We start from the raw sequence: 27,563 nt of genomic DNA, 5'->3' as shown, positions 1-27,563 counted from the left end.
TAAAGCTGTAAGCATATTCTACAAGGGAACTGTTTTATACACCCCAGGACCAACAAGAATTACTTTTTGAATATGTATGCTGACTGTAACACACAAAAATGTCTATATTACGAACTGTCAACAGTGTACTGCACATTATGTAATAAAACAAATTGCAGACTTAAAGATAGAATTTTTAAGCATCTATCAGATATAAGGTTAAGAAAAGAACACAATACACTGTAACAAGCATATAGAATTGCATAGTGATCATGTATTTGCCTTTATGGTTATATGTGCTGTAAACAGAAGTTAAAGAATGGGTGACTTGTATAATGAAACTGAATACAAAGAGATGCAATGGATTCTTAGACTGGGAGCTGACAAAGCCCCAGGATTAAATGATGTTGCCCCTTTAAAACCAGCTCTAGCAAAAAGGAGGGTAAACTATTGATCTTTATTGGCTGTGTTGTACTATATTATATACTATGTTTTTACTAGTGTTTTATCTTCTGATGAAGGGTTTTACCCGAAAGCACTTGTGACACTGCTTTTATTGTTTTAATAAAGTGAAGTTGCTTCATATACAGCTTCGTAGTACTTGCCTCACTTTTGGTTACTGAAGTATGGCGTGAGGTCCTGTGCCTTCTCAGGAGGAACAGAGACCCTTCATGAGGTCTATCTTGCACTCCAGGAAGATGTCATCCTGAGAGGGAAAGAGAACTGATTTTTTGTGGTTTATGGTGAATCCCAGACGTTGTAGAAAAGAAAAGACAAAAATGGATATTTTGCTCCAGAATCTGAGGAGGATGCCATGAAGAGATCGTCCAGGTAAGGGAAAATGTGGATGCCCTGAAGCCTACATTAGACAATCACAGGGGCTAAACATTTTGTAAATACCCTTGGTGCAGGAGAAAAGTCCAAAGGGCAAGGCAAAGAACTGAAAATGTCAGGAAGCCACAAAGAAAATTTAAAAACCTCCTGCAGTTGGGGTGGATGGGAATGTGTAGGTATGCATCTTTGATATTCAAAGAGGCTAAAAAGGCTTCTAGCAGAATAAGTGGGAACAAAATTTGAAGAGTCAACATATGGAAGGTGGGTAACTTCAGGAAAGTGTTGAGATGAGACAGATCCAAACTGGGTCTCAAATGACCATCCTTTCTGGGCATTAGGAAAGTACAGTTTTGTACCTAACATAAATGTAGATGTCCGATAGGTATGCATCTGCAGTCATAACATATGGGTTGTCCTGCCTCAGGCAGCCCTCGGTCGGCCCGATTCCAAAGTCTGGGTCTGGCCTCGGCTGATGTCGCACTTTACCCGACGTCATAGCTCCTGGGGTATAAAGGCATCAGCAGATGCCATTTTCCTCAGTGTTTCTTGCCCCAGATGCCAGGTGCCCTCTAGGAAGGCTACATTTGGATAATGTTGTAAATTCCAAACAGTAGCAAACAAAAAATACATATACATATATATACATACAAACAAATACACCATAATAGATTCCCCCAGCTAGCTGAAAGAGGGGTAAGCACCCTAGGAATACCACAGAGGGGAAGGAGGGTGGGTAATCCTGACTGCAGATGCATACCTATCGGACATCTACATTTATGGTAGGTACAAAACTGTACTATATCCTTCAAGGATGCATCTGCAGTCATAACATATGGGTAGAATACCATAGCCAAACTGGGGGAGGAGGCACTAAGATAAAGATGGTGTAGTTAAGATCCCTTGTAAAACTGCAGTTGCAAAGCCTGCTCGGGATCTGGAGTATAAAGGAAGATTGTAATGCTTGGCAAATGTATGCACGGAGCTCTAAGTAGCAGCTTCTAAAATGTCTTTGGTAGCCCCTCCTCGTAGGAAAGCTGTAGTGGTGGCTGTAGCCCTTGTGGAGTGAGGCCTGATATTCTCAGGAGTTGACTTTCCATGAAAAGAGTAGCAGAATCGAATGCAATTTCATATCCATTTTGAAATTGTCTGTTTGGAAATTGCTTTCCCTTGCACTCCTGTTGCATATGCTACCAGAAGCTGATCAGTTTTTCTGCTGGTCTTAGTTCTGTCTAGGTAGTAGAGCAGTTGTCTATGTACATCCAAGGTGTGTAGTAGTAGATTTTCCCCCCTGTTCTGAGGGTTAGGGAAGAACGTAGGCAGATGAATAGATTGATTCAAGGATACCCTGGATACCACCTTTGGCATGAAAGTAGGATTGGTTCTCAGAGACACCCTATCCTGGTGAAAGATAAGGAAAGGCTGTACTGCCATTAATGCCTGTAACTCGGATACCCTTCTTGCTGAAGTGATTGCTAGAAGGAAGGCAGTCTTCCAAGATAAGAACTGTAAGTCTGCTGATGCTGCTGGTTCAAAAGGGGGAAGTGTTAATTTTTCCAGCACAAAATTGAGATCCCATGCAAGCAGAGGTGGTTTCCTTGGAGGTTTTACATTTTTGATCCCTCTTAAAAATTGCCTGAGAAGAGGTTGAGAGAAGATAGGAGGATCCATGTTGTACTCTGCTGAAATTGCTGAAGCATGAATCTTAATGGAAGAACAGGACAGGCCATTGTGGAACAGTTCTGCTAAGTATTCTAGGATGTGTGCTAGGTTTGCAAGCGTGACATCTGTTCCCTTTGATGCACGCCAAATGAGGAATCTCTTCCATTTGGCTGAGTATGTTTTCCTTGTGGAGGGTCTGCGAGCCTCGAGGATAATGTCCTTGACCCTCTGAGATAAAACAGGTTGGTTTTGTTTTATGCAATTTTCCAGGCAGTTAGCTGCAGCGTTTTCAAGTTTGGATGTAGGGTCTTGTAGTTGTTCTGTGTTAGAAGTAAAGGCCATAGAGGTAGAGGCCATGGGTCCGTCCGAGACATGCTTCTCAGTAGCAGGTACCAATGCTGCCTTGGCCAGTCTGGAGCTATCAGAATTACCTTTGGCTGTTCCTCCCTGATCTTCAGTAGAACTTTGTACATCAATGGGAGAGGTGGAAAGGCATAAAGTGTCAGGGCCTTCCAGCTGAAAGAAAGGGAATCCACTCTCCAGGCTTTTGGGTGGTATTCCCTTGAGCAGAATTTCTTCAGTTGGTGGTTGAGTGGGGAGGCGAACAGGTCTATCTCTGGCATTCCCCATTTCTTTGTTATGGTTTTGAAGATATCTGGATGCAGCATCCATTCGTGAGCATCCGTGGTAGTTCTGCTTAATTTGTCTGCTAGTGAATTCTCTTTTCCTGGTACGAATCTGGCCTGTAGTTGAATGTTGAGATTCAGGCCTAGGTTCCACAGTTCCACTGCCATCCGGCATAGATGGTAGGAATGTGTGCCTCCCTGTTTGTTGATGTACCACATGACTGTGGTATGGTCCGTCCTTATCAGCAGGTGTCCTTGCTTGAGGAATGATTTGAATGCCTGTATTGCTAGTTTCACTGCCAGCATCTCCTTTAGATTTATGTGTAGTTTCAGCTGGTCTTGGGACCATAGGCCTTGGATACACTTGTCTTCCATGTGTGCACCCCAGCCTAGGTCTGAGGCGTCCGTGGTGATGGTCTGCCTTGGTTGTGGTTTGTGGAAAGGCAACCCGCTGTTGGTCTGGCAGGACTGAGCCCACCACAGGAATTCTTTTTTCAGGCATGGAATGATTGGTATCATGGTCTCTAGACTGTGTTTGTGTTGAGACCATACATTTCTTAGGTACCATTGTAATTTTCTCATATGCAGTCTGGCATGTGGGATCAAGATTATGCAAGATGCCATGTAGCCCAGGGCCTGCAGGACTTTCCTTGCAGTAAGTTGAGTTTGTCTTGTCAATGCCGTGAAGTAGACTGGAAGTTGGTTTTGTTTTTCTTCTGTGAGAAAAGCCATCTGAGTTATTGTGTCCAGTTCTGCACCCAAAAATTTTATCCTTTGGGATGGCACTAGTCTTGACTTCTGTATGTTGACTGTGTATCCCAAGGCTTGCAGCAGTTGTATGACATAGGCCAAATCCTTTATTATTTTTGTCTTGTTGTCCGCTTGTATTAGGCAGTTGTCCAGGTATGGATAGATTTGAATTCCCTGAAGCCTGCAATGTGCAATTACTGATGCCAGGCATTTCGTGAATACTCTGGGTGCAGTAGATAAGCCAAAGGGCAATGCTGAGAATTGATAATGCTCTGATCCTGCAAGAAATCTGAGGTGTCTTCTGCAATCTGGTCGTATAGGGACGTGCAGGTATGCCTCCTTGAGAACTAGAGTTACCAGCCAAGACTCCTTGCCCAACATGGGAAGAAGTTGCTGTAGGGTCAGCATCTTGAATTCTGGTACAATGAGATATGTGTTCAGTGCAGACAAATCGAGAATAGGCCTCCATTGAGTTTCTTGTCTTGGTACAAGGAATAGTCTGGAGCAAAATCCTTGGCCTTGTTTCATAGATGGTACCTTTTCTATTGCTCTCATCCGTAGTAAGTTGATGACTTGTTTTAGAGCCTCTGACTTCTGGCTTGGCGGAAGGTTTGGCATTCCTTTCTTTTTTTGTAAAGTGTGGAAGTGAAACCTGTAGCCTTTGTCTATTGTTTGCAAAGTCAATTTGTCTCCTGTAATGCAATGCCAGTTTTTTGAAAATAAAGCTAATTTTCCGCCCAAGGGTGCTTCCAATTGTTCCCTGGTAGGCGGGATCAGAGCCAAGTCATTGTGTCTGCCCAGTGGAAGTGGTTGCAGTCGCAGCTGTAGAGGTACTCCTCTGGTTGTCAGGTTGCCACTGACGGCCCCTGTAGGCACCCCTTGATTGACCTCTGCCTCTTGGGCGTCTATTTCTGCCTCTTTGTGCTGTGGAGGTGTTTGGAAAGGACCAATTTTTTTGAAGGCCAATTTCTACTGAACCTCGGAGGTTGGACCTGCAAAAAATCCTTGACTGTTTGCACAGATTTTGCTTTTTCTTCCACTTTCTTTAGAACCTCCTGTGCAGGGGAGCCAAATAAACTTTGTTTTTCCATAGGGGCATCTAGTAGTTTAGACTTAACATGGTCTGGCAAGGATTGCTCTTTTAGCCAGGCATGCCTTCGAATCACTGCTCCAGTCATAGCTGATCTAAATGAAGCCTCCAGTGCATCATAGCCACATTTTAAAAAATTATTACTGACCTGCTGAGAATTGTGCACCAACTCCTGAAGGGACTTGCGGTCTAAAGGTTCAGGAGAAGAAAGCTTTTTATTCAGCTGATCTAACAAAAATTCCTGGTACTGTATCATGTGAAATTGACAGTTTAAAGCCCTGGCAGAAAGAGTAGCAGATGTATAAACCTTTTTACCCCATTGCTCTAGATTCTCTTTCAGAGGGGAGTGGGTTTTTGGCAGAGGCAGCTGCAACACCCTTAGGGCCCTGAGAAATGGTTTCTGGGTCTGCAGCGTGGGCCTTGTACAAGTGGAAATGAGAATCCGGAACCCTGTAATATCTGTCAGGTTTGGCAGGGGCCGGGGGAAGAGAATCAGGGGCTGAACTGGCATCATTGTATGCATCATCAACAACTGATAGTACAGGTGGTATGGCTAAAGGCCTATGCTGTGGTAAATGTAAAAAAGTCCTTAGCCTTCTTCTAGAATCAGAAAAATCCTGACCCTGCCATTGGAAATGTTCCCTCATTGAATGAAGAGTTTCCCCAAATGAAAATTCTTCTGGGGGAGAGGCAGAGGGAATTGAGTCTTCTGCATCCGAATCCTCATAAGGTGAGTATGGGCCTTCCTGATGGTCTGGTAAATCTGATCCATCCGAGGAGTAGTCAGAGGAAAGAGGTTCAGGGGGTTCAGTCCTAGGCCTTTTTTCAGGAGGGGGTTGTGAGGCCCTGTCTGGGTGAGGTTGGGATCCCCTGATTAAAGAAATGAGGTCCTCAGCCAGGCTGAGAATCTGAGAACTTGAGGAAGGTCTGTGAGGAGCTTTTGTAGGTAAGGCCTTGGAAAGTTTAGCTGCTTTAGCCCTGGAGAAGGCCTTAATAGACATAGAAGCAGGGGGTCTTAGCTGCCCCACGTGCAGGAGTGGAAATGTCCAACGGGATGGTGTCGGACAAATCTTGAGTGCCTGCTTCTTCGGTAGGAATTTCTGTAGCAGACTCAGCCGGGGCCTCCGAGGCTTCGGTTGTCGGAGGCATGCTAGCGGCCGAAGGAAGGACCGAGGACTCTGTTTCAGCCGAAACCAAGACACTCGCGGTAGGCCTAACCATGGTTTCAGCCAAAACCGCGGGCCGCGAGTGTCGGTCCTTTTCCTTGCGCTTTTTAGCTAAATGTGTAGTCGGAGTCCCCGACGGCATTTTATATGCAAAGGCTGGACCAAAAAACTCTTCTGCAAACTCCGACCGACGTCTAAGTGTCCGTCGGTTGAAGGAGGCACAGGCTAAACAAGCTGATACGTCGTGGTCTGGGCCTAAGTAAGGAAGGCAATAAGAGTGGAAATCCTTATGAGGTATTTGTTTCCCACAAGTTAAACAATTATTTATTTTGTCTGACATCGGCTGAGGCAAGAAAGAGTCCCCAACGGGGTACTTAGCTTTTTTAGAAGTCTTCGGTAGCTGAAATCTCTGGATCTGACCGACCAGCACTTGCGAACAGCTTCTGCTTCGGGCACCGCGCGGCAAGAAAGACTGAGGAAAATGGCGTCGGCTGATGCCTTTATATCCCAGGAGCTATGACGTTGGGTAAAGTGCGACATCAGCCGAGGCCAGACCCAGATTTTGGAATCGGGCCGACCGAGGGCTGCCTGAGGCAGGACAACCCATATGTTATGACTGCAGATGCATCCTTGAAGGACATCCCTTTTTACAAACGCCAGATGCTTTAGAAGAATGTCCTTGTTTTCTGCCTGAATTAGACAATCGTCCAGGTACGGATATATTTGAATATTTCCTTGCCTGCAAAATGCAATTACTGGAGCCAGGCACTTTCTGAAGACACTGGGCGCAGTAGATAAGCCAAAGGGCAGTGCAGAAAACTGGTAATGCAAGTAGCCTGCTTTGAAGCGGAGGTATCTTCTGCAAGATTCCCTGATTGGGATATTCAGGTAAGCCTCTTAAGTCTAGAGTTACCAACCAAGCAACTTTGCCTAGCATAGGTAGTAACTGTTGAAGAGTCAGCATCTTGAATTTTGGAATATCCAGAAAAGTGTTTAGAGTGGATAAGTTCAGAACTGGACGCCATGATTTGTCTTTTCTGGGTACCAGTAAAAGTCTTGAATAGAAACCTTGTCCCTTTTCCTCTTCTGGTACTGGTTGAATAGCCCCCCCCCCCCCACCATGTTCATGAGGGACAGAACTTGTTTCTGGGCCTCTGCCCACTGATTTGGGGGCAGGTCGGGCCATCCGTTTGGGATTGGCAACCTGTGGAAATGAAATATGTACCCCTGGGTTACTATATTTAAAACCCATTTATCCTGGGTAATAAGCTCCCAGTTTCGTGCATGAAGTGCCAGTTTTCCCCCCAAAGGGGCGGCTAAAAGTTAAGTGCTTGGTGACTGCAGAGGGAAGTCATTGAGACTGTTTACCATAGGGAGGTGCCTTGCTGTTTCCAGATTTGAAGGTGGAAGCACCCCATTGTTTTGTTCTAAAAGTTCCTTGTGACTGAAACCTGGAGCCTTTGGAATGTCTGGATTTGACTTGAGCGGCTCTCGAAGGGACTGGAAAAGACCAGTTCTTAGTAGGCCGGTGCCTACTAAATCTTGGAGGTTGCACTTGTAAGAAATCTTTCACAGTTTGCATAGATTTAGCTTTATCTTCCATCTTTAACACTTTCTCAGCCCTATTACCAAAGAGCCGGTCCTGTTGTAAAGGAACATCCAACAATTTTGCTTTAACATGGTCAGGCAGAGTTTGCTCTTTGAGCCAAGCATGCCTTCTTAGCACAGATCCAGTTACAGCAGTCCTGCAAGAGGCCTCCAAGGAATCAAATCCACATTGTAAAGTATGTTTTCCAACTTGTTCAGCTGAATGGAATAAATCCTGTAAATCTTTATTTTCCACACAGTCAGAGATTAACATCATTTTCCGTTTTAGTCCTATGATATGGTGTTGATATTTAAGCATATGAAATTGAAAGTTTAAAGCCCTGATTGCCAAGGTTGCAGAAGTGTAAACCTTCTTACCCCATCTATCAAGCGCCCTGGAGTCTCTATCAGAAGGGGTAGGATTTTTAGCAGTAGAGGCCTTAATGCCCTTGGGACCCTGAGAAATGGTTTCAGGATCAGCAATAGTTTTGAAAAGGAATTTGTGGGTGTCAGGATGCCTGTAGTATCTGTCTGGCTTACAAGGAGCCTGAGGCAGAGAATCAGGAGCCATACTAGATTCTGAATAAACATCAACAATGTCTAGAACAGGGGGTATAGCCAAAGGCCTCAGGTGAGGAAGAAGAAGAAAATCCCCAAGTCTCTTTTTAGATTCAGAGGAATCCTGACTTTCCCAGTGGAAATGTTCCCTTAAGGTATGCAAAGTTTTCCCAAAAGAAAAATCCTCAGGGGGAGAAGCAGAAGGAATGGAATCTTCTGCATCAGAGTCCTCATAAGTAGGAATAGACAAATCCTGTTCATTAGAAGAGTCAGAAGAAATAAAATCCTGTTCAGAAGATTCATAATCAATGTCTTGCCTAGGCCTCTTAGAAGGAGGGAGTTGGCTACCCCTGATCAGAGTAATTAAATCTTCAGCCATTTTGATCATTTGTTTTTTAGGCATAGGGGCCTGCACATGTGGCCCAGGCGTCTGTTTTTTTAGACATAGATTTAGATTTTGGCCTTAGTTTTGAAGATGGCATCGGTGTAATATACAAATCTGTAGGTCTGAAAACACCCTCAGAAGCCGGTGCCTGCACAGTGGCTCCAGACCCATCTAAGGTAGAGACATCCGCGGGTTCCATAACTGGAGCACCTTGCGGCATACCTCAGTAGAGGCCTGCAAATCAGAAGTAGTGGATATCTGGGGTTGCAAAAGCAGCGGAGTACTGGCGAACTGGCTTAGGAGAAGCGTAGTCAGTTTTGGACCCAGACAGTCTGTCTTTCTTTGCGTTTTTTAGGTATTCCGGTAGTTGGACTGCTAAATGACTACATTTCTGGATAACTAAATCTTGAGCCAAAATATTTAGAAGCAAATATATACAGACGTTTAAATGTGTGTTGACTAAATTTAGCACAAAACCAACAGCAAGGTACGTTGTGGTCAGGGCCTAGGCCAGGAATACAGTACAAATGAAAATCCTTATGAGGTATTTGCTTCCCACAAGTAATGCAATTATTAACTTTTACTGACATAGGTAAGGAGCAAGAAGTTGTTTCCCCAACGGGGTACTTAGCTTTTAGTTGAAGACTTCGGTTCTGAAACTCGAAAACAAAAATTTCAGGAGTCGGCCGACCGGCACTTGAGAAGTGCTTCGGCTTCGGGCACCACGCGGCAAGAAAGACTGAAGTAATGGCGTCAGCTGCATGTTTTATACCCCTGACTACCTGACGTCATGGAAGAAAGGACAGCAACCGAAGCAGGACCCAACACTTTGTTAATCAGGCCGACTGAGGGCAACCTGCCAGCAGATTACCCAAATGTAATGACTGCAACAGTGAAACACAAAGAACATCTCCCTCATGTAAAGACTATTGCAAAAGATGAATAAAAGGACATCCTGAGGACCTACCCAGACATCTACACAGGTTTTTACATGATCTACTTGAAAAAGTCTGAGCATTAACAGCCTACAAGTAAAACCACCCATTTCAACTGGCTATCTAGGACAACCCCCAAGAATAATGTTACAATCCTGAATTCTGTAGATTTATCAACTACAAAGCACTATATTTGACATCAGAAATGTTAGTAGCTAGTCATTGAAAACAATCTCTCGTAAGACAAAGTTATCACCAAAGGGGAGGTCATTCACTGGGACATCTGAGGCTAAGGCAAGACAGTCTCACACTCAGTATCGTGTAGCCTAGGCAGCAGGAAATTGGCAACTTGTAATTTAGGTCATCCTAGATGAGGTCAGGTACCAACGAAAAAGTAGGACGGACAGAGTCTCCCTGCTACACATGTGGAGGATAATCTAGAGACAAATATCTTGATTGGTCCAATTGCCAGCCATGCAAAACAGTTAACTCCACCACTGTAAAAATGGATCCTGGTTTTGCTGGTTTATATATATATATATATATATATATATGCATATATGCATGCAATCACCCCCCCCCCCCAGACTGACTTAATACTTTTGATTGAAGTCTGAAGTAAGCAAAGAAATTCCTCTGTCAGCTGCCGACTTATCACCACAGAAAATCCCTACTCTATGAGCTGTATCAGTAAGCGCCACCTTACTGGAGGCACAAAGTAGTCACCGACGGTCAGGCCCAATACGACTCAGTTATCCCAAAAATCACAGCCGTCATAGACATGTCACCACATGTAAGCAACTTGGACACCAGAAAGTACAGTTTTGTACCTACCATAAATGTAGATATTCGAGTGGTTATGCTGCTGCAGTCATCACACTTGGGTTATCCTGCCATCAGGCGGTCCCACAGTTGGCCTGAATTCCAAAGCCTTGGTCCGGCGTCGGTTGTCGTCGCTTCTTCCCTGACGTCAGTGCGGCAGGGGTATAAAAGAGGCAGCAGACGCCATTTTCTTCAGTTTTTCTTGCCCCAGATGTCAGGTGCCCCAAACCAAGAAGGCAAAATAAGAAGCTTGCAAAAACATACCTTAGTGAAAAACAATAGTACTAGTTGTAAGCAAATACACCATATAGACATGCATCCCAAAGGTTGATGTACATGGAGGTATAAGAAAAGCCTTGTTAGGCAGAGGGGATGGAGGGAGGGTAACCTGGACTGCAGCAGCATAACCACTCGAACATCTACATTTATGGTAGGTACAAAACTGTAATATGTTCATCGTGCTATGCTGCTGCAGTCATCACACTTGGGTAGAGTCCCAAAGTTATGGTTGGGTGGTAGGAGCTAAACTGGGTTAGGTGCAGCTAAGATGCCCTGCAGAACTGCAGTGGCAAACCCAGCTCTGGCTGTTGAGTATAGAGGAAGGTGGTAATGCTTGGTGAAGGTGTGCACTGAACTCCAGGTAGCTGCCTCCAGAATGTCCTTTGTTGGGACTCCTCGGAGGAAGGCTGCTGAGGTTGCTGTAGCCCTGGTAGAGTGAGACCTAATACTAGCAGGCACTACTTTCCCATGGATTTGAGTAGCAAAAGCGGATACAATGTGCTATCCATTTGGAGATGGTCTGTTTTGAAATTGCCTTTCCTTCTGAGCCTGGTGCATAGGCTACAAGGAGTTGGTCAGATTTTCTGAAGGCCTTCGTCTTGTCCAAATAGTAACGCAACGGTCTGTGAATGTCCAAAGAGTGAAGGAGTCTTTCTCCTTTATTCTGTGGGTTTGGACAAAAGGTGGGCAAGTGTATGGTCTGATTGAGAGCCACACTGGATACTACCTTTGGCATGAAGGAAGGGTTGGTGCGTAAAGATACTCTGTCCTGATGGAAAATGATGAAAGGTTCCACTGCCATAAATGCCTGCAGTTCTGAGACTCTGCGTGCTGAGGTGATAGCCAGCAGCAGGGCTGTTTTCCATGACAAGTATTGAAGCTCTGCTGAAAAGGCTGGTTCGAAAGGAGGAAGTCTTAACTTTTCCAGCACAAAATTTAGATCCCAAGTTGGAGTTAGTGGTTTTCTGGGGGGGGGGGTCTTATATTTTTTGCCCCTCTGAGAAACTGCCTTAGTAAAGGATGAGAAAAAATGGGAGGAACCATATCATAGTGAGCTGAAAAGGCTGAAGCATGGATCTTTATGGATGAGAAAGAAAGGCCTTTGTGTAGCATCTCAGTTAGATATTGGAGTATGTGCGGAATATTTGGGATGCCACGATTTAGGCTTCTGGCCTGGCTCCATACACAAAATCTTTTCCATTTGTCTGAGTAAGTTTTTCTGGTGCTGGGCCTACTGGCCTCCAAAATGACATTCTGGACGTCCTTTGAAAGAAGTGTTGTTTGATAATTTAAGGTATTTTCCATGCAGCTAGATTTAAGGTCCTTAGTTGACTGTGAAGGATCTGAGAGTTTTGTTGGGTTAACAGCAGAGGGAATTGAGGTAAGATCCATGGAGGGCTGCGATTCAAGTTTCGTAGTAGTGGGTACCAGTGTTGACGTGGCCAGTCCGGAGCAATGAGGATCATCTGTGGTCTCTCTGATCTGGCTTTCAGTAATACCTGGGTCAGTAGAGGCAGACGTGGGAAGGTGTAGACTTACAATGCTGTCCAACTGAATGATAGGGCATCCACTTTCCAGGCCAGGGGATAAGTCCTTGTGCAAAATTTTTGTACCTGGCAATTGTTGGTTGAGGCAAACAGATTTATGTCTGGTGGTCCCCACCTTTGAGTTATCATTGAGAATACTTGTGGGTGTAGTCTCCACTCATGAAGGTCTCAAATTTCTGCTTAATTCGTCTGCCAATATGTTCTCCTTTCCTGGCAGGAATTGTGCTTGCAGTTGTACTTGGTAAGTTAATGCTGTGTTCTACAAGTCCATTGCCTGTCTGCATAGTGGGTAGGAGTGCGTTCCTCCTTGTTTGTTTATGTACCACATAACTGTGGTGTTGTCCGTCCTTATTAGAAGTTGTCCTGGATGCAAGAGGTCCTTGAAGGCTGTTAGTGCATTTATTACAGCTAGAATCTCCTTTTGATTGATGTGCAGATGCCTTTGGTTTTCAGACCATTTGCCCTGTATGCATTGTCCTGCCATGTGTGCACCCCAGGCGTAGTCTGATGAATCTGTTGTCAAGGTTTGGTTTGCTGGAGGTGAGACAAAAGGAATGCCCTTGTTTGCTTGGCATGCTTGAGCCCACCATAGAAACTCTTTCTGAAGGCAGGGAATGAGAGTTATACTTGCTTCGAGGCTGTGCTGTGTTGGGACCAAACACTTTTTAGGTACCATTGTAGTTTTCTCATATGCAGCCTTGCATATGCAATTAGTTGAATGCAGGATGCCATGTACCCCAATGCCTGCAGGAATTTCCTTGCAGTGAGCTGGGTAGAAGTTGCCATCTTTTTGAAGTACTGGGCCAGTTGTTTTTGCTTGTCTGGCGTGAGGTAAGCCATTTGGGCCGTTGTATTCAAGCTGGCACCCAGGAAAATTATTTCTTGTGAGGGTATTAGTTTTTACTTCTTTTTGTTTACTGTGTACCCTAGGCAACTTAGCAACTTTGTTACAAATGCCAGATGCTGTAGTAGGATGGCTTTGCTGTCCGCTTGGATCAGGCAGTCGTCCTGATATGGATATATTTCTATTCCTCGTTGTCTGCAGTATGCAACTACTGATGCCAGGCATTTCGTGAATACTCTGGGTGCAGTAAATAAGCCAAAGGGCAATGCAAAGAATTGATAATGTGTTGTGCCTGCCAAAAATCTGAGGTATCTTCTGCAATCTTGTCTGATAGGGACATGCAGATATGCCTCTTGGAGGTCCAACGTTACCAGCCAAGACTCCTTTCCCAGCATGGGAAGAAGCTGCTGTAGTGTGCGGATTTTGAATTTGGGAATGTCCAGGTACGTGTTTAGAATTGAAAGGTCTAAGATGGGTCTCCAGGCTTTGTCCTTTCTTGGTACTAGAAACTGTCTTGAGTAAAATCCTTGACCTTGCTCTTTTGCAGGTACCTTTTGAATTGCTTTCGTGTTCATGAGAGCTGAAATTTGCTTTTGTGCCTCTGCCCATTGGTTTGTTGGCAGATTTGGCATGCCTCTCATCCATGGTAAAGTGCGAAAGTGAAATCTGTAGCCTCAGGTAATATCCAGAACACATTTGTCCTTTGTTATGATGTGCCAATTTTGTGGAAAAAGAGCCAGTTTTCCTCCTAGAGGTGCTGCCTGGGCAATTTTGCTTGGCAGGCGAAGAGGAAAGTCATTGAGTTTGTTTTCTGAAGGGTTGAGATCTGTCTCCCCCTCTGAGTTGTTGTTTGCCACTGTCTAGGCCTGAAGGTACCTTGTGCCTGGCCTCTGTCCCTAGGGCGTCTGTACCTGCCCCTTTGGGGTCTGTCTGAAGCAGGAAAGGACCAGTTTTTTGATGGCCAGTTTCTGCTGAAGCGAGGAGGTTGCACCTGTAAACTGTGTGCATTGATTTTGCCTTTTCTTCCATTTTCTTTAAAACTTCCTCTGCTTTGACACCAAATAACGCATCCTTTTGCAGTGGAGCATCCAGTAACTTTGCTTTGACATGTTCTGGTAAGGTCTGCTCTTTTAGCCAAGCATGTCTAGTATTACAGACCCTGTGACCGCTGCTCTACATGAGGCCTCCAAAGAATCAAAACCACACTGCAAGGTATGTTTTTCCCACTTGCTCTGCTGCATGCAACAAATCTTGCATCCCTTTGAAATCTAGTTGATCTGTTTGAGGGATCATTTTCTGTTTTAACTGAGTAAGCAAGTACTGCTGGTATTTAATCATGTGGAATTGGCAGTTTAATGCCCTCATGGCCAAAGTGGCAGAGGTATACACTTTTTCCCCCATCTTTCTAATGCCCTGGAATCTCTTTCTGCAGGTAGTGGATTCTTAGCAGTAGAGGCCTTAACCCCTTTGGAACCCTGGGAAATGGTTTCTGGGTCTGCAGCAGGGCTTTTATATAAAAACTTGAGAGAGTCAGGGACTTGATAGTATAGTATCTGTCTGGTTTAGGTGGTGCTGGAGGTAAGGAATCTGGATTTAGACTGGATTCAGTGCAGACATCATCCAGAATGTCTAAAACAGGAGGAATGGCTAGGGGTCTATGCTGAGGTAGAAGAAGAAACTCACAGTCTTTTCTTGGAGTCAGAGTAATCTTGTCCTTCCCAGTGGAAATGCTCTCTCATGGTGTGCAGGGTTTCCCCAAAAGAGAAGTCTTCAGGGGGGGGGGGGGGGGACAGAGGGAATAGACTCCTCAGCATCTGAGTCTTCATAGAGAGGGAAGGGGTAATCCTGTTCCTCAGAGTCTGCTGAGCAAATGGATTCCTGGTCAGGAGGTGGTAAATCTTCCTCCAGTCTAGGCCTTTTGTCAGGAGGGGGCTGGGAACCTCTGATAAGGGTAATCAGGTCCTCCGCCATTTTGAGCATCTGTTTTTTAGGCATAGGGGCCTGTGTGGGAGTCTGTGGACCCGGTTTCTTAACCTTTGGAAGCTTAGCGTATGGCTTAACTGAGAGAGTCATCGGTTTAAAGACGCCTTCTGAAACCGAAGGCCTGTCCATAGTCTCCGGATCGCCGCCAGGGCTGGCGTCCGCGAGTTGGAGGAGGAACTGGCTCCAGTGGCCCAGTAGATTCTGATTGAGAGGTAGTCGTATTTTCTAAATCTCCAGTAGTCAGGGGCTGCATAGGTGCCTCACTGAATACCGAAGATCCGGCGGCAGGCCTAACCGAGACCTCGGTATCTGGTCTAGGCTGCCTGTCTTTGTCCTTGCGTTTTTTAAACATAGCGGTTGTCGGAGGTTCCGATGACATGATGTAGTTGAATTTTCTGCCAAAATAATGTCGGGCGGTATCAGCCCGACGCTTATTAGTGCGTTTATTGAACCTAGCACAAAACCGACAACCAGAAACGTCGTGGTCTGGGCCTAGGCAAGGAATACAATAAGAATGAAAATCCTTATGAGGTATTTGCTTCCCACAAGAAATACAATTATTAACTTTGTCTGACATCGGTCTGAGGCAAGAAAAGTTTCCCCAATGGGGTACTTAGCTTTATAGAAGACTTCGGCTGAAATTCTGTTCGAAAATCTCAGGAGCTGGCCGACCGGCACTTGCGAACTGCTTCTGCTTCGGGCACCACGCGGCAAGAAAGACAGAAGAAAATGGCGTTGGCTGCCTCTTTTATACCCCTGCCGCACTGACGTCAGGGAAGAAGTGACAACAGACGCTGGACCAAGGCTTTGGAATTCAGGCCGACTGCGGGACCGCCTGACGGCAGGATAACCCAAGTGTGATGATTGCAGCTGCATAGCACGATGAACATCTAGGGTCTGCATAAGCACCACATTTGTACCATTAACATGACTTCTCAGGCCTACAGCAAGACTATCAGACACCACTGACGTATGATAGATAAATGCCACTAATATCTCACAATTTAAATGAGATATAAAAGCATCCCTTCAGGCTTTAGCTTTTAAAGATTTTGTCAGCAATGGGCTTAATGGTTGAGGCCTGAAACAGAAAAGTTGTGTAAAATCTTACCATAACCATAGGTACCCTTCCCTACCATGTTGCAGTATTCAACATATGGGTTTACTCCTCTTGCTTCGCAAACATCCGGCCAGTATACAAAAGTTTTCAGCCCTTATATGGTGCGTGGGACGCCTAATGTGGCTCGGGACATGGGCCATAAAAGTGACATCTGCACGCACCAGACCTCAGAACTGTACGCCTCAGTTGGACCAGTCCAAGTACGGGCAATGCCAGTCCTGTGCCGCACAGAAAGGGAAATGCAGTCTAACAGGAGGGGAAGGAGGGTGGGAAGGAATAATGCAACATGGAAGAGAAGGACACCTATGTTTATGGTAAAATGTTGCACAACGTTTCTATGGCTTTCTATTCCCACGTTGCAGTATTCAACATATGGGTGAGTGCCAAAGCTCACTGTGAAGGAGGAGGTAGTGGTCTAGGGCTGGTTTCCAGGAATCCATGAAGGACAGCCCTGATAAAACCCGCCCCAGCCCTGTAAATGTGGTCTAACTTATGTTTGGTGAAGGTGTGCACTGATGACCAAGTGGCTGCTTCAAGAACAGTAGAGTTATCCAAAACTTTGAAGAAGGCTCCTGAGGAAGCCACAGCCCTGGTGGAATGTGCTTCGACAGTGCCTTGCAGGGATTTCCCATGGTATTTGTAGCAGAAAGTGACAGCTTTGGAGATCCAGGTAGAGATAGTTTGTTTGCTTACCGCCTTCCCTAGGGCTTTGCGGTGGAAGGAGACAGAGTTGATCAGCCTGTCTGATGGGCTTGGTTTTAAGCAGGTAAAACCTGACCTATCTGTAAACATCCAAGGAGTGAAGTACACTCTCCCTGTCCCCTTGTGAGTTAGGGAAGTAGGTAAGTAGGTGGATGGCTTGATTCAGGGACAGGTCATTCACCACCTTGGGCATGAATGAAGGGTTAGTTCTGAGAGTAACCCTGTTATTCTGGAAAACTAGGAAGGGTGGAATAGCCATGCGGGCGTGTAGGTCTGATAGTCTTCTGGTTGAGGTCAGAGCCAAAAATAGTACCATTTTCCATGTATAGTATTTCAGGAAGCTTTGTGTGCTGGCTCAAATGGAGGGAGCTTGAGCTTTTCTAAAACATAGTTAAGGTCTCCATTGGTGTGGGGATGGCTTTCTGGGAGCCTTGGGCAAAGAACCCCTTTGAGAAAAAGCTTAGCTGGTAGTCTGGATGCTAGAGGGGGGTCCAGAGGAAGGCATGCTGAAATTGCAGACAGGTGGGCTTTAATGGAGGAATAGGCCAATCCTGTCTGCAGTAACTCGCACAAGTAAGACAGAATTACTGGGGTCTCGCTTGCTAGTGGGTCCAGCTGTCTTTTGTGACACCATATAGAAAATCTCTTCCACTTTGAAAGGTAAGATCTTCTTGTATTTGGTTTCCTGGCCACCTGCAGGACAGTAAGAACGTCCTTATTTATTGTAAGTGTGTCTGAAGGGATCCCTTTAAGGCATAAGCCGAGGTACCAGGAGACACTAGCAAAGTATTTTTCAACTTGGAAGACGCACATGTTTATTATTTCGCAGTCTGTTTTTGGTAAATGGAATCAGAATTATATCAGCCATGGGGTGAGGTGCACTTGGTGTCCCTTGTGCTGTTTGAGAAGGTCCACTCTGAGGGTAACTTGTGATTGCCCTTAGATAGCAATAAGAGCAGGGGGAACCAATGCTGTCTTGGCCAGTATGGAGTTACCAACAAAATATTTGGTCTGTTCTGCTGGATTTTCAGCAGGACCGTCTGGACAAATGGGAAGGGGGGAATGCATAGAGAAACCTCCCCTTCCATGAGACTGAGAAGGCACCTGTTGCCACTGCCTGAGGATGTGATGTCCTGGTGCAAAATTCCAGGAAGCTGCCTGTTGATGGAGGAGGCAAACAGGTCTATTTGAGGTGTACCCAACCGGTGGACTAGATCCAGGAAGACATCCCTGTGAAGCATCCATTCGTGGTCGTTTGAGATGGTTCTGATGAGACAGTCTGCCTGGGGGTTCTGTAGAGAAAGAATGTAAACTGCCTGCAGGACCACTCCCTGTTAGGTGGCCAATTCGCATAGTGGGAGAGAGAGTCTACAAAGTAACTAGGACTTCGTCCCTTACTGTTTGTTGAGATGCCTCATAACTGTGGCATTGTCTGTGAAAATATTTAGTGGACCTTTCTGGAGATATGGTTGGAAGGCTTGAAGGGCCATGAGAATTGTCCTCATCTCTCCAACACTGATGTGTTCTTGACTGTATGGCTCAGGCCACAGACCCTGCACTGTATGATGGCCCAGAGTTGCTCCCCCAGCCCAAGTCTGAGGGATCTGTGTGCATTACTTGTGTGGGTAGGGGTAGCTGAAGGGGAAGACCTGGATTGAGAGTCATTTTATGTCAACCACTGGATTTCTAGTTTGAGGCATGTAAGAAGGGGAACCCTGTACTCCAAGGGGTGGAAGTGTTGTGTCTAGACAGACCCAAAGGTACCGTTGCAGCTTTCTCATATGAAGTCTTGCTTATGGTAACATGGGGATAGAGGCTGTCATGTAGCCCAGGAACCTGAGGTACTGCCTTGTTGTCAATTCTGTTGACTGAAGTACCAGAAGTAGGCGTGTCAAATTTTCCACCCTTTGGCGAAGGTAGGCTTTCATGACATTTGACCTAATTCTGCACCCCAAGAAAACAATGTCTTGAGTAGGTTCCAGGTGGGATTTTGGATAATTTATCTGGAATCCCAGAGACTATAGGAGGGAGACACCCAGGCATATATGTTGCAGGAGAGTCTCCTTGTTACCTGCTTGTAACAGCAGGTCACCCAGATAAGGGAATATCTGGATTCCCTTATCCTGCAGAAGGCAAATCACTGGAGCCAAACATATAAATGAAAACACTGGGTGCAGTGGAAAGCCCAAAGGGCAAGGCAGAGAATTGAAAGAGAAGGACCCAGCAAAAACCTCAGGTACTTCAGGAGTGGGTTTTATGGGAATGTGAAGACAGGCATCCTTTACAACTAAGGTGGCCATAAACCATTGGGGAATAAAGGCAGAAAAAAGGGCTGGGTAGGGTCAACATCCTGAAGACTGTAACCTTTAGGAATAGGTTGAGATATGGGAGATCTACAATTGGTCTCAAAGGACCGTCTTTTCTAGGAACCAGGAAAATCCTGGAGTAGAAACCTCTTCCTTTTTCTGAGAGGGGCACTTGTTTTATGGTGCCTTGGAGCCAGCAGTGCCTGGAGTAGTGGCTGCAGGAGGTGTAGCTGTTGTTTTGGAGGTTGTGGGATGCCTTTTCGCTTTGGAGGCATAATACAGGTCTCAAATACCCATTTTGAAGAATTGAAATGACCCATTTGTCTGGGGTGATGGATGCCCACACAGGGAGGCAGTGAACAGACGAACTGACAGGGGAGAGAGAGAAAAGGTAGGGGTTTAAGTCTGGCAGGTGCTACCTGCCTTGTCTTGAAAGGACGGTCTCTGGCTAGGAGTAGTGTAGCTCTAACTGGGAGGGGGTTGCTTGATGGCAGGTTTTATAGATCTAGAGGGAGCAGCAGGGCGAGAATGTTTTCTAATGAACTGTGCTTAAGCTGGGTAGTTTCTTTGAAATTTAGGGATGGGGAGACTACCAGGTGTTTTAAATCTTGCATTTCTTTCCCCTTTTGCTGAAGTGACTTAAACAAATCAGCCACTTTTGCATCAAATAACGCTGGGTTGTCCAGGGGCGGCAATCAACTTTGCCCTGAAAACATATAGAAGGGGCTGGAAGTGCAGCCAGGAGTGCCTTCTTAAGGCAGCTGCTGATGCTGCTGACCTTGCTGAGACTTCAGCAGCATCATAACTGCACTTTGACTGCCTGGTGACCTGGGAGGTGAGAGCCAGAAGGGAAGACAGTGAAGCTTTGGCAGCACCATCTGGTGTACCAGCCAACTCATTGGAGGCTTTCTCCAGGAGTGATAAGGCATACTTAGCCATGTGTCTCTGGTAGTTAATAGCTCTGAAGGACAGAGTGGCAGAGGTGTAGATTCTTACCCAGATGCTCCACAGTTTTGCTGTCTTTGTCAGCAGGTAGTAAAGTGGTGGCGGGTACGATTTTAGATGACTTATCTGTGGAAATGGAGATGGTGGCAGGGTCTGCTGGTGGACACTTGAGGAGGTACTTTGCAGTCTCAGGGACTTTATAAAGTCTATGGGGCCTCCGTGGAGCAGGTGGTTGCGAGTCAGGACTTAAGGATGCTGAGAAGGCAGGCAGGCAAAATTGGGGGAACAGCAGACTGGCTTGGGGAACCCATCTGAATGAGGGCATAATATATTTTTTGGACCTCAGTCATTTCAGAGGATTCCCATTTAAAATGTTCTTTCATCTTGGAAATTGTTTCCCCAAAAGTCAAATCCTCAGCAGGGGAGTCAGGGTCAACAGATTTTTTCCTCTGGGGAACCATACCCCATGGGAGAAGGAAGCTGGGAAGTGTAAGAAAGTGCATTCTCAGAAGAAGAATCAAAGAGATGTTCCTCTTCCCTCACGGTTGGGTCTGTGGTTTGAGGCCTTGGACTCAGAATGGAAGGTGGGATGTTAGGAGTCCCTACAGAGGTAGGCCGCAAGGCCATGAAAGCATTAAACAGACTTTGGCTGAAAGCCTGCTAGTCAGGCATGCTTTCAGTCGGGGTAAAAATATGCTTCCTTTTCTCCTCTTTTTTTAGAGGCCTAGCAGGCATCTGAAGGGAGGAAGGCCTGGAGTTTGGAGACTGTAAGGAAAGTTCAGCTGTATACACTTAACATAAATGTACAAGCTGTATGTATGAATGTAGATGTTAAGAGTGTATTCACTGTTGCAGTCATAACATTTGGATAATATTCTGGCAGGTTGCCCTCAGTCGGCCTGATTAACAAAGTCTTGGGACCTGCATCAGTTGCTGTCCCTTCTTCCATGACGTCAGGGGTATAAAACATGCAGCTAATGCCATTACATCAGTTCTTTTGCCCCAGATGTCAAGTGCCCCCCAAATGGGGAGCAAATAAAATTGAACACAAAAAAATTATACCTCCAATCCCAAAAGCAAATACACCAAAAGGGCTTTTAAGCATACTGAAAGAAAGTAGAGGTATAGCCAGAGAAAAAAAGGGGGGCTGGAGGGAGGGCAACCAGGACTGCAACAGTGAATACACTCAAACATCTACATTTATGGTAAGTGTACACAACTGTACTATGTTCTTCGTGTTTCACTGTTGCAGTCATTACATTTGGGTAGATTCCCAAAGCTATGGTTGGGAGGATGGATTTATACAGTATTACGACCTGCTATACGGCCCTGCAGGACAGCAGAGGCAAAGCCAGCTCTAGATTTAGAGAAGAAAGGTAAATGGTAATATTTGGTGAACGTACTGACTGAGCTCCAGGTAGCAGCTTCTAGAATGTCTCTGGTAGGAATACCTCTGAGAAAGGCTGTAGAAGTAGATGCAGCCCTGGTGGAATGAGATCTGATGCCCTGGGGGATAGTTTTACCATGGTGCATATAGCAGAAAACTAATACAATGGCTTATCCATTTGGAAATAGTCTGCTTTGAAACAGCCTTTCCCTTTGCCCCTGCAGCAAATGCCACCAGTAGTAGTTCAGATTTTCTTTGAGATTTTGTCCTGTTTAAGTAAAATCTAAGTTGTCCGTGTACATCCAATGAATGCAGAATCCGTTCCCCCTTGTTCTGTGGATTGGAAAAGAAGGTTGGAAAATGAATGGTCTGATTAAGAGCCACACTGGATAGCACCTTACGCATGAAGGATGGACTGGTCCCGAGAGACAACCTGTCCGCATGAAAAATAATGAAAGGCTCCACTGCCATAGCCTGTAATTCAGAAATCCTTCTAGCTAAAGTGACTGCTAAAAGGAAAGCTGTTTTCCAGGAGAGAAATTTTAAGTCTGCAGTAGCAGCTGGCTCGAAAGGAGGGAGAGTGAATTTTTCCAATACAAAATTGAGCTCCCAGGCAGGGGTGGGAGCACTTCTGGGTGGTCTTAAGTTTTTGGCCCCTCTGAGATACTGTTATTAGTAAGGAGCAAGAAAAAGTTTCCCCAACAAGGTACTTAGCTTTTTAGTTAAAGACTTTGGTTCTGAAACTCGAAAACAAAAATTTCAGAAATCGGCCGACCGGCACTTGCGAACTGCTTCTGCTTCGGGCACTGCGCGGCAAGAAAGACTAATGTAATGGCATCGGCTGCATGTTTTACACCCCTGACGACCAGACGTCATGGAAGAAGGGACAGCAACCAACGCAGTACCCAAGACTTTGTTAATCAGGCCGACTAAGGGCAACCTGCCAGCAGGTTACCCAAATGTAATGACTGCAACAGTGAAACATGAAGAACATCCGGAGGGATCCAATGGACCTACTTAAAGCATTAGTTCCCCCCAGCATCGGAAACCAATGCCGATAAAGCCTCTGTGTATGTGTTCAGCGCGCAGGATTGTGTGGCTTCTGTGGAGGTACCCTCTATATCAGAGGCAGCAGAGCCTGATTTCTCTACCGCATCAACAGCCACAGGCTGAGGGAGTTGGATGCAAGAGGTGCAGCTGAAGTAGTATGCTGTATAGTCTTGGCTTTCTCTTTTGGTGGTTCCGTAGGTATGTCGGAGGAACTCTCCATCCCTTATGCTATTTGCATTAACCTTTGATCTTCTAAATGCAAGTTAAGCATGTGCAAATTGCTGTGCAATGTTTTGGGCATGAACGTCTGACAAATGGATCAGGCTTTGTAATCTTGCGACCATCCCAAACAAAAGAGGCACTTATCGTGGGCGTTCCTGTGAGGTACTGACAGCCACACTTACACTTGCCTTTCTGAATGACATGAACAAGCATTAAATGAAAGAAAAGGACTGAAAGATTCCCCAACGGGGCACTTAACTGATTTCTCGAATCAAACCTGTCATGAAGGCAGGAACACCTGGTGTTCGACTGGTGGCTGAGAACTTCTGAGGGCTGGTGCGTGCAGACGTCACTTTTCCCACATTCCCTGAGCCTCGTCAGATGTCCCACGCACCATACAGGGACTGAAAACTTTTGTACACTGGCCGGACATTTGCAAAGCAAGAGGAGTAAAACCCATATGTCGAATACTGCAACATGGGAATAGGACATCAAGAATTTTTCAGGCATGTCATGAAACTGTCAACTTTTGCAAGCACACATTCGTCTTGGCCAGCCTCCCCAGACCTCCACCTGACAACACCTAGTCTTAAAAAAAAAAAAAACACACATGAAAAATTAAGCTTTATACAGATGCTACTATAAATAGCAAAGCTCTGCTAGAAAGCGTTATAACTCAAATCTCCAGGGAGTATTTACTACACTCTTCCACTCATGGTCTGGTCCAATGGACTAAAACGGCTGCATACACATCACACTCAGCAAAAAGAACTGAAGACTGCCAACTGTATGTCTGTCTTTATACATGAATGTGCAGACTGTTCAGGTGCAGGAGATGAAAAGTCAAATGGAAACAGCTAAGAAACTCTGGTCAGATGTAGGACTCTAGCTGAAGCACAGATCCTTGAAGTTATTACTCCAGCAGAGATCCTTGAAGTTATTACTCCAGTAGAGACTTAAACATCTAATTTTGTACATGTCCAGGCAGATACTACGTGAAGACTGACCAAACTATACATAACAGTATCGATAACCATACAAAAACAGTCTCAAACTTACATTGGAGAAACTCCATCAAAACATCCAAAAAGATGAACATACACAAAGAAATGCAAGAAAGAATGGTATGAAGTAAAGTACCATCATCTTCCTCCAGCAATTGTAACTGTACATTTTTCCACCATATTCAACTGCATTCCAAAGGATCCACAGTATAGAACTAAATATTAAAAAGAATGCATAGAAACTTATGGTCCAAGAGCAAACAATGAAAACTATGCAAGAACCATACAATGTGCTGACCCAGTGAAGACTGGTATGGACTTTTTGAAAAGGCAATGGAGTCAGGTCAGAGGACTTTTGTAAACAAGCAAAGCCTTCAGCTCAGCAAATCAGTGACTGGCTAGGTGGGTCATGTGATCAACTGCTGAGACGATATTTGTAGGTGAGCTAAATAAAGCAAAAGTGAATCTCAAAGTAGTCCCAAAGGAAAGTATGACCTCTGACTAAATCTTCCATGACTCAAATCCATGTAACTAAAAAAACATTGCATGACGACACACAAATCTAATAAATCTTCAATAGAGGAGAGCATGGATACAGCAGTAACAAAACTGTGTACATAAGCGCAATGAAATAAAATGGATATTAAAAACAAATTGTCCAAACAAGCATTCATTTTAGAATCAGACTGTGTTTGGACAGTCATTCAAGTCTGTTTTGAAGCCAAAGGAAAGTCAACAGCATTTCAAACTCGGATTACTAACATTTTCTTATTACAGCACTAATTATAAATGTTAATTAACATGCAGTAAACTAGAAACTCATTTCAACAAAATGTATTACAACACATTCTCTATTAACTTTTAAAATACAGTATCAAAAATCAGCAAAAAACTTACGTTTGGGGGTTGAACATGTTCGAAAGCTGAAAACACTGAGTTGCTATGGGAGCAGTCAAGGCCATAGATTGATTAAGTCCTATGAGGAAAAAAAATATGCTAACCACATAGAACTAAGCAAAATTCTCTCTTGGTGACTTAATATAAATCAAACAGAAAACCTTCACTCAAAATTAAAATCAGAACATGTAAAGCAACCCTTCAAAAAAGGGTCAACAATGAATACAAAATAACTCCCAATAAAGCAAGAACACTGCATCTAAAAGGCAAGTTTTCAAATATTAAAATACAGGACCCCCCCCCCCCCAAAAAAAAAATTCTGCATCCCTGTATGTTGGCCATCAGCCCTCCACAATATGTTTTAAGACAATATGTTCTCTATGAAGAGGTGATTACCCAATCTCAGTAGAGTGATACAAACAGGAAAGGGGGACACGGTCACAAAGACTGTTTACACTCTTCCATCTTAACTGTTTCAGCTTGCCTACAAGAAATGCGAAGACCACTGTCTCAGTGTTGAGGGAGGTCTGGCTTCAATCCTATCCCTCCCCACCTGATTGGGTCTGCTTATACTCATTCCTCAGACTACACCCTAATATTCCCCAGGCTACAGAATGTACACTTACAGACCTCCTCGCTAACAAAGGAGAGTCGCTGTCTAAGCATTAAAAAGGCAGGCAGCAAATTTCAATATACTACTAACCTGTTGGACATTGATCTTTGCCATTTTTTGTTACTCCTTACAAACCAGTAGCTAAATGATTAAACACAAAAACACTGCAGCAGCAACAATTTTGTGGAAAAACATTTCAAGCCACAGCAACTGCTCTATTAGCTTTTGCTGAAGACAAAATTAACCAGGTTAGGAGCCCAAACAGGGAACCATTCAGGGGCAATATATCAAGAAGTTATGTACTCACCATAATGTTCGACGTACATTGTCCATCTCGCCTCAAATTCTTACCCGTGGGTTCAGAGCCGAATATCGGTTCCAACTCGGCCAAACTTTTCTAGCTCGAAGTCTTCTATTGGCTAGGCTAAGCAGGTATCCCATGCTGCACTGCTCCATATCCCCAGATCTAGTTTGCTACGAACACTCATTCATACCCCATGCATAACAACATCCAGGTAAAGAATAATAAGCTAAAAGTGAAGTGAACTCTGTAAATCAGACCTTATCCTCCAGGAAGGTGGAAGGGTAAGTAAGAATGTGAGGCGAGACGGACTACATACATCGAACGTTATGGTGAGTACAAATCAAACCTAACCTCTAGATCCTCCAGGAAGGTGGAAGGGTAAGTAAGAATGTGAGGCGAGACGGACTACATACATCGAACGTTATGGTGAGTACATAACTTCTTTATGTTAACTAGTCCAATCCTGCCTACATTCTTACCAGTTGGACAATGTCCCTAGCACCTACATCCTGGGATGCTCATAGGAAGATACTTCTGAGTACTGTGGATCCAAAGGAAGACCTGCCCCTAGATACCACGTCCAACTTGTAATGAGTAACAAATGTGTGAGGAGAAGCCAAAGTAACTGCCGCACAAATATCATCCATAGATAATCTGGCTTGATAGGCTGTAAATGTAGATACAGCCCGAGTAGAGTTAGCCCTGACCGGAAACAGTAGGTCTTTACCTCCTGCGGAATAAGCGAAAGAGATGTAATTGGAAATCCTTCTGGATACGGTGATTTTGGAGACAGGGGACCCAATTTTGTTTTCCGAAAAGGAGACAAAAAGTTGATCAGATTTTCGGAGATCTTTAGTTCGGTGCAGACAGAAACGTAACTGTGTACATCCAATTGATGAAATTTAAATTCTGCCTTGCTTGAAAAACGGGGAAAAAATACTGGCAACTCAATAGATTGATTAATATTAGATATGGACGCCACTTTAGGAAGAAAGGAAGGGTTTGGTCTAAGAGAAACCCTGTCCTTATGAAAGATCAAGTATGGAGGTTTGATAGAAAGGGCTTGAATTTCTGAAACTTGCCCGGCTGAAGTGATGGCTATTAAAAAGGCAGTTTTCCAGGTCAAGAATTTTAAGTCGCAGGTAGTTACAGGCTCGAAGGGTGGCGAAGTAAGGGCTTGCAGGACAACATTTAGATCCCAGGGCATGATAGGTTCTGAGACCGGAGGACAGAGTAATAGAGTGCCCTTCAGGAAAGCCTTACAGAGTCTGTGAGCCATCAGACTAGGCTCATCAGCAACATGAAAATTAGAAATCGCTGCCAATTGAACTTTAATGGTAGCTGACGCTGAGCCCTGATGGAAAAGCATAGACAAAAACTCCAAGATTGAAGCAATTGGGGCTGTGTAAGGGTCAATTCCTTGGGTATGAGCCCAATAGAAAACCTCTTACATTTGCTAGAATAAATCTTCCTAGTAGAGGGCTTATGAGAGGAAGATAAAATATGAACTACCTCAGGTGAAAAGTGATGAAGCCTAACCAACGACGGAAATGGAGTAGCCAGGCTGTCAACCGGGGGGTCCGCAGAGAGGGGTGGTAGTGTCCCCGACATGTGTCAGTAAATCTGGTTGTGGGTCCAGAATCCAAGGTGTGACCACAATGTAGGGGTGGAAAAAGGGGAACCAGACTTGACAAGGCCAGTGTGGAGCAATCAGAATCATTCTGCTTCCCAAGGATTGCGCTTTCTGAATCACTTTTGACAGCAAGGGAAATGGAGGGAAAGCATAAAGCAGACTCGAGGGCCAATCGTGAACTAGAGCGTCCCTGGGGGGGGGTCAGCGTGAAGTAGCTGCTGCATTTGGAATTGAGGGGGCTGGCAAAAAGGTTGAAGCAAGGCTGACCCCATCTGCTGAAGATTCGTTCTGCAACTAGACGATTCAGGGACCACTTGTAAGGCATCAGAATAGTTT

General features: G+C 44.9%; 2 protein-coding genes across 4 annotated transcripts in view; both read right to left on the bottom strand.

Moving 5' to 3' along the window:
- REC8 (REC8 meiotic recombination protein) overlaps positions 1 to 27,563 on the bottom strand; it is a 1,573,438-nt gene that overhangs the window by 457,455 nt on the left and 1,088,420 nt on the right. The gene's annotated exons all lie outside the window — the stretch shown is intronic.
- LOC122790446 (RNA-binding protein 39-like) overlaps positions 1 to 27,563 on the bottom strand; it is a 758,269-nt gene that overhangs the window by 31,267 nt on the left and 699,439 nt on the right. For all 3 annotated transcript variants that reach the window (XM_044057983.1, XM_044057982.1, XM_044057984.1), the window contains exon 13: positions 24,678 to 24,756. In XM_044057983.1, coding sequence (XP_043913918.1) covers positions 24,678 to 24,756 — 79 coding nt within the window. The remainder of the gene's footprint in view (positions 1 to 24,677; positions 24,757 to 27,563) is intronic.

The sequence above is a fragment of the Protopterus annectens genome, chromosome 16.part0 (assembly GCF_019279795.1).
Source record: "Protopterus annectens isolate FY-2018-M chromosome 16.part0, PAN1.0, whole genome shotgun sequence".
NCBI classification, from domain to species: domain Eukaryota; kingdom Metazoa; phylum Chordata; order Ceratodontiformes; family Protopteridae; genus Protopterus; species Protopterus annectens.
Note: the sequence above shows the minus strand (reverse complement) of the source record. Positions and strands in the feature narration are given on the sequence as shown.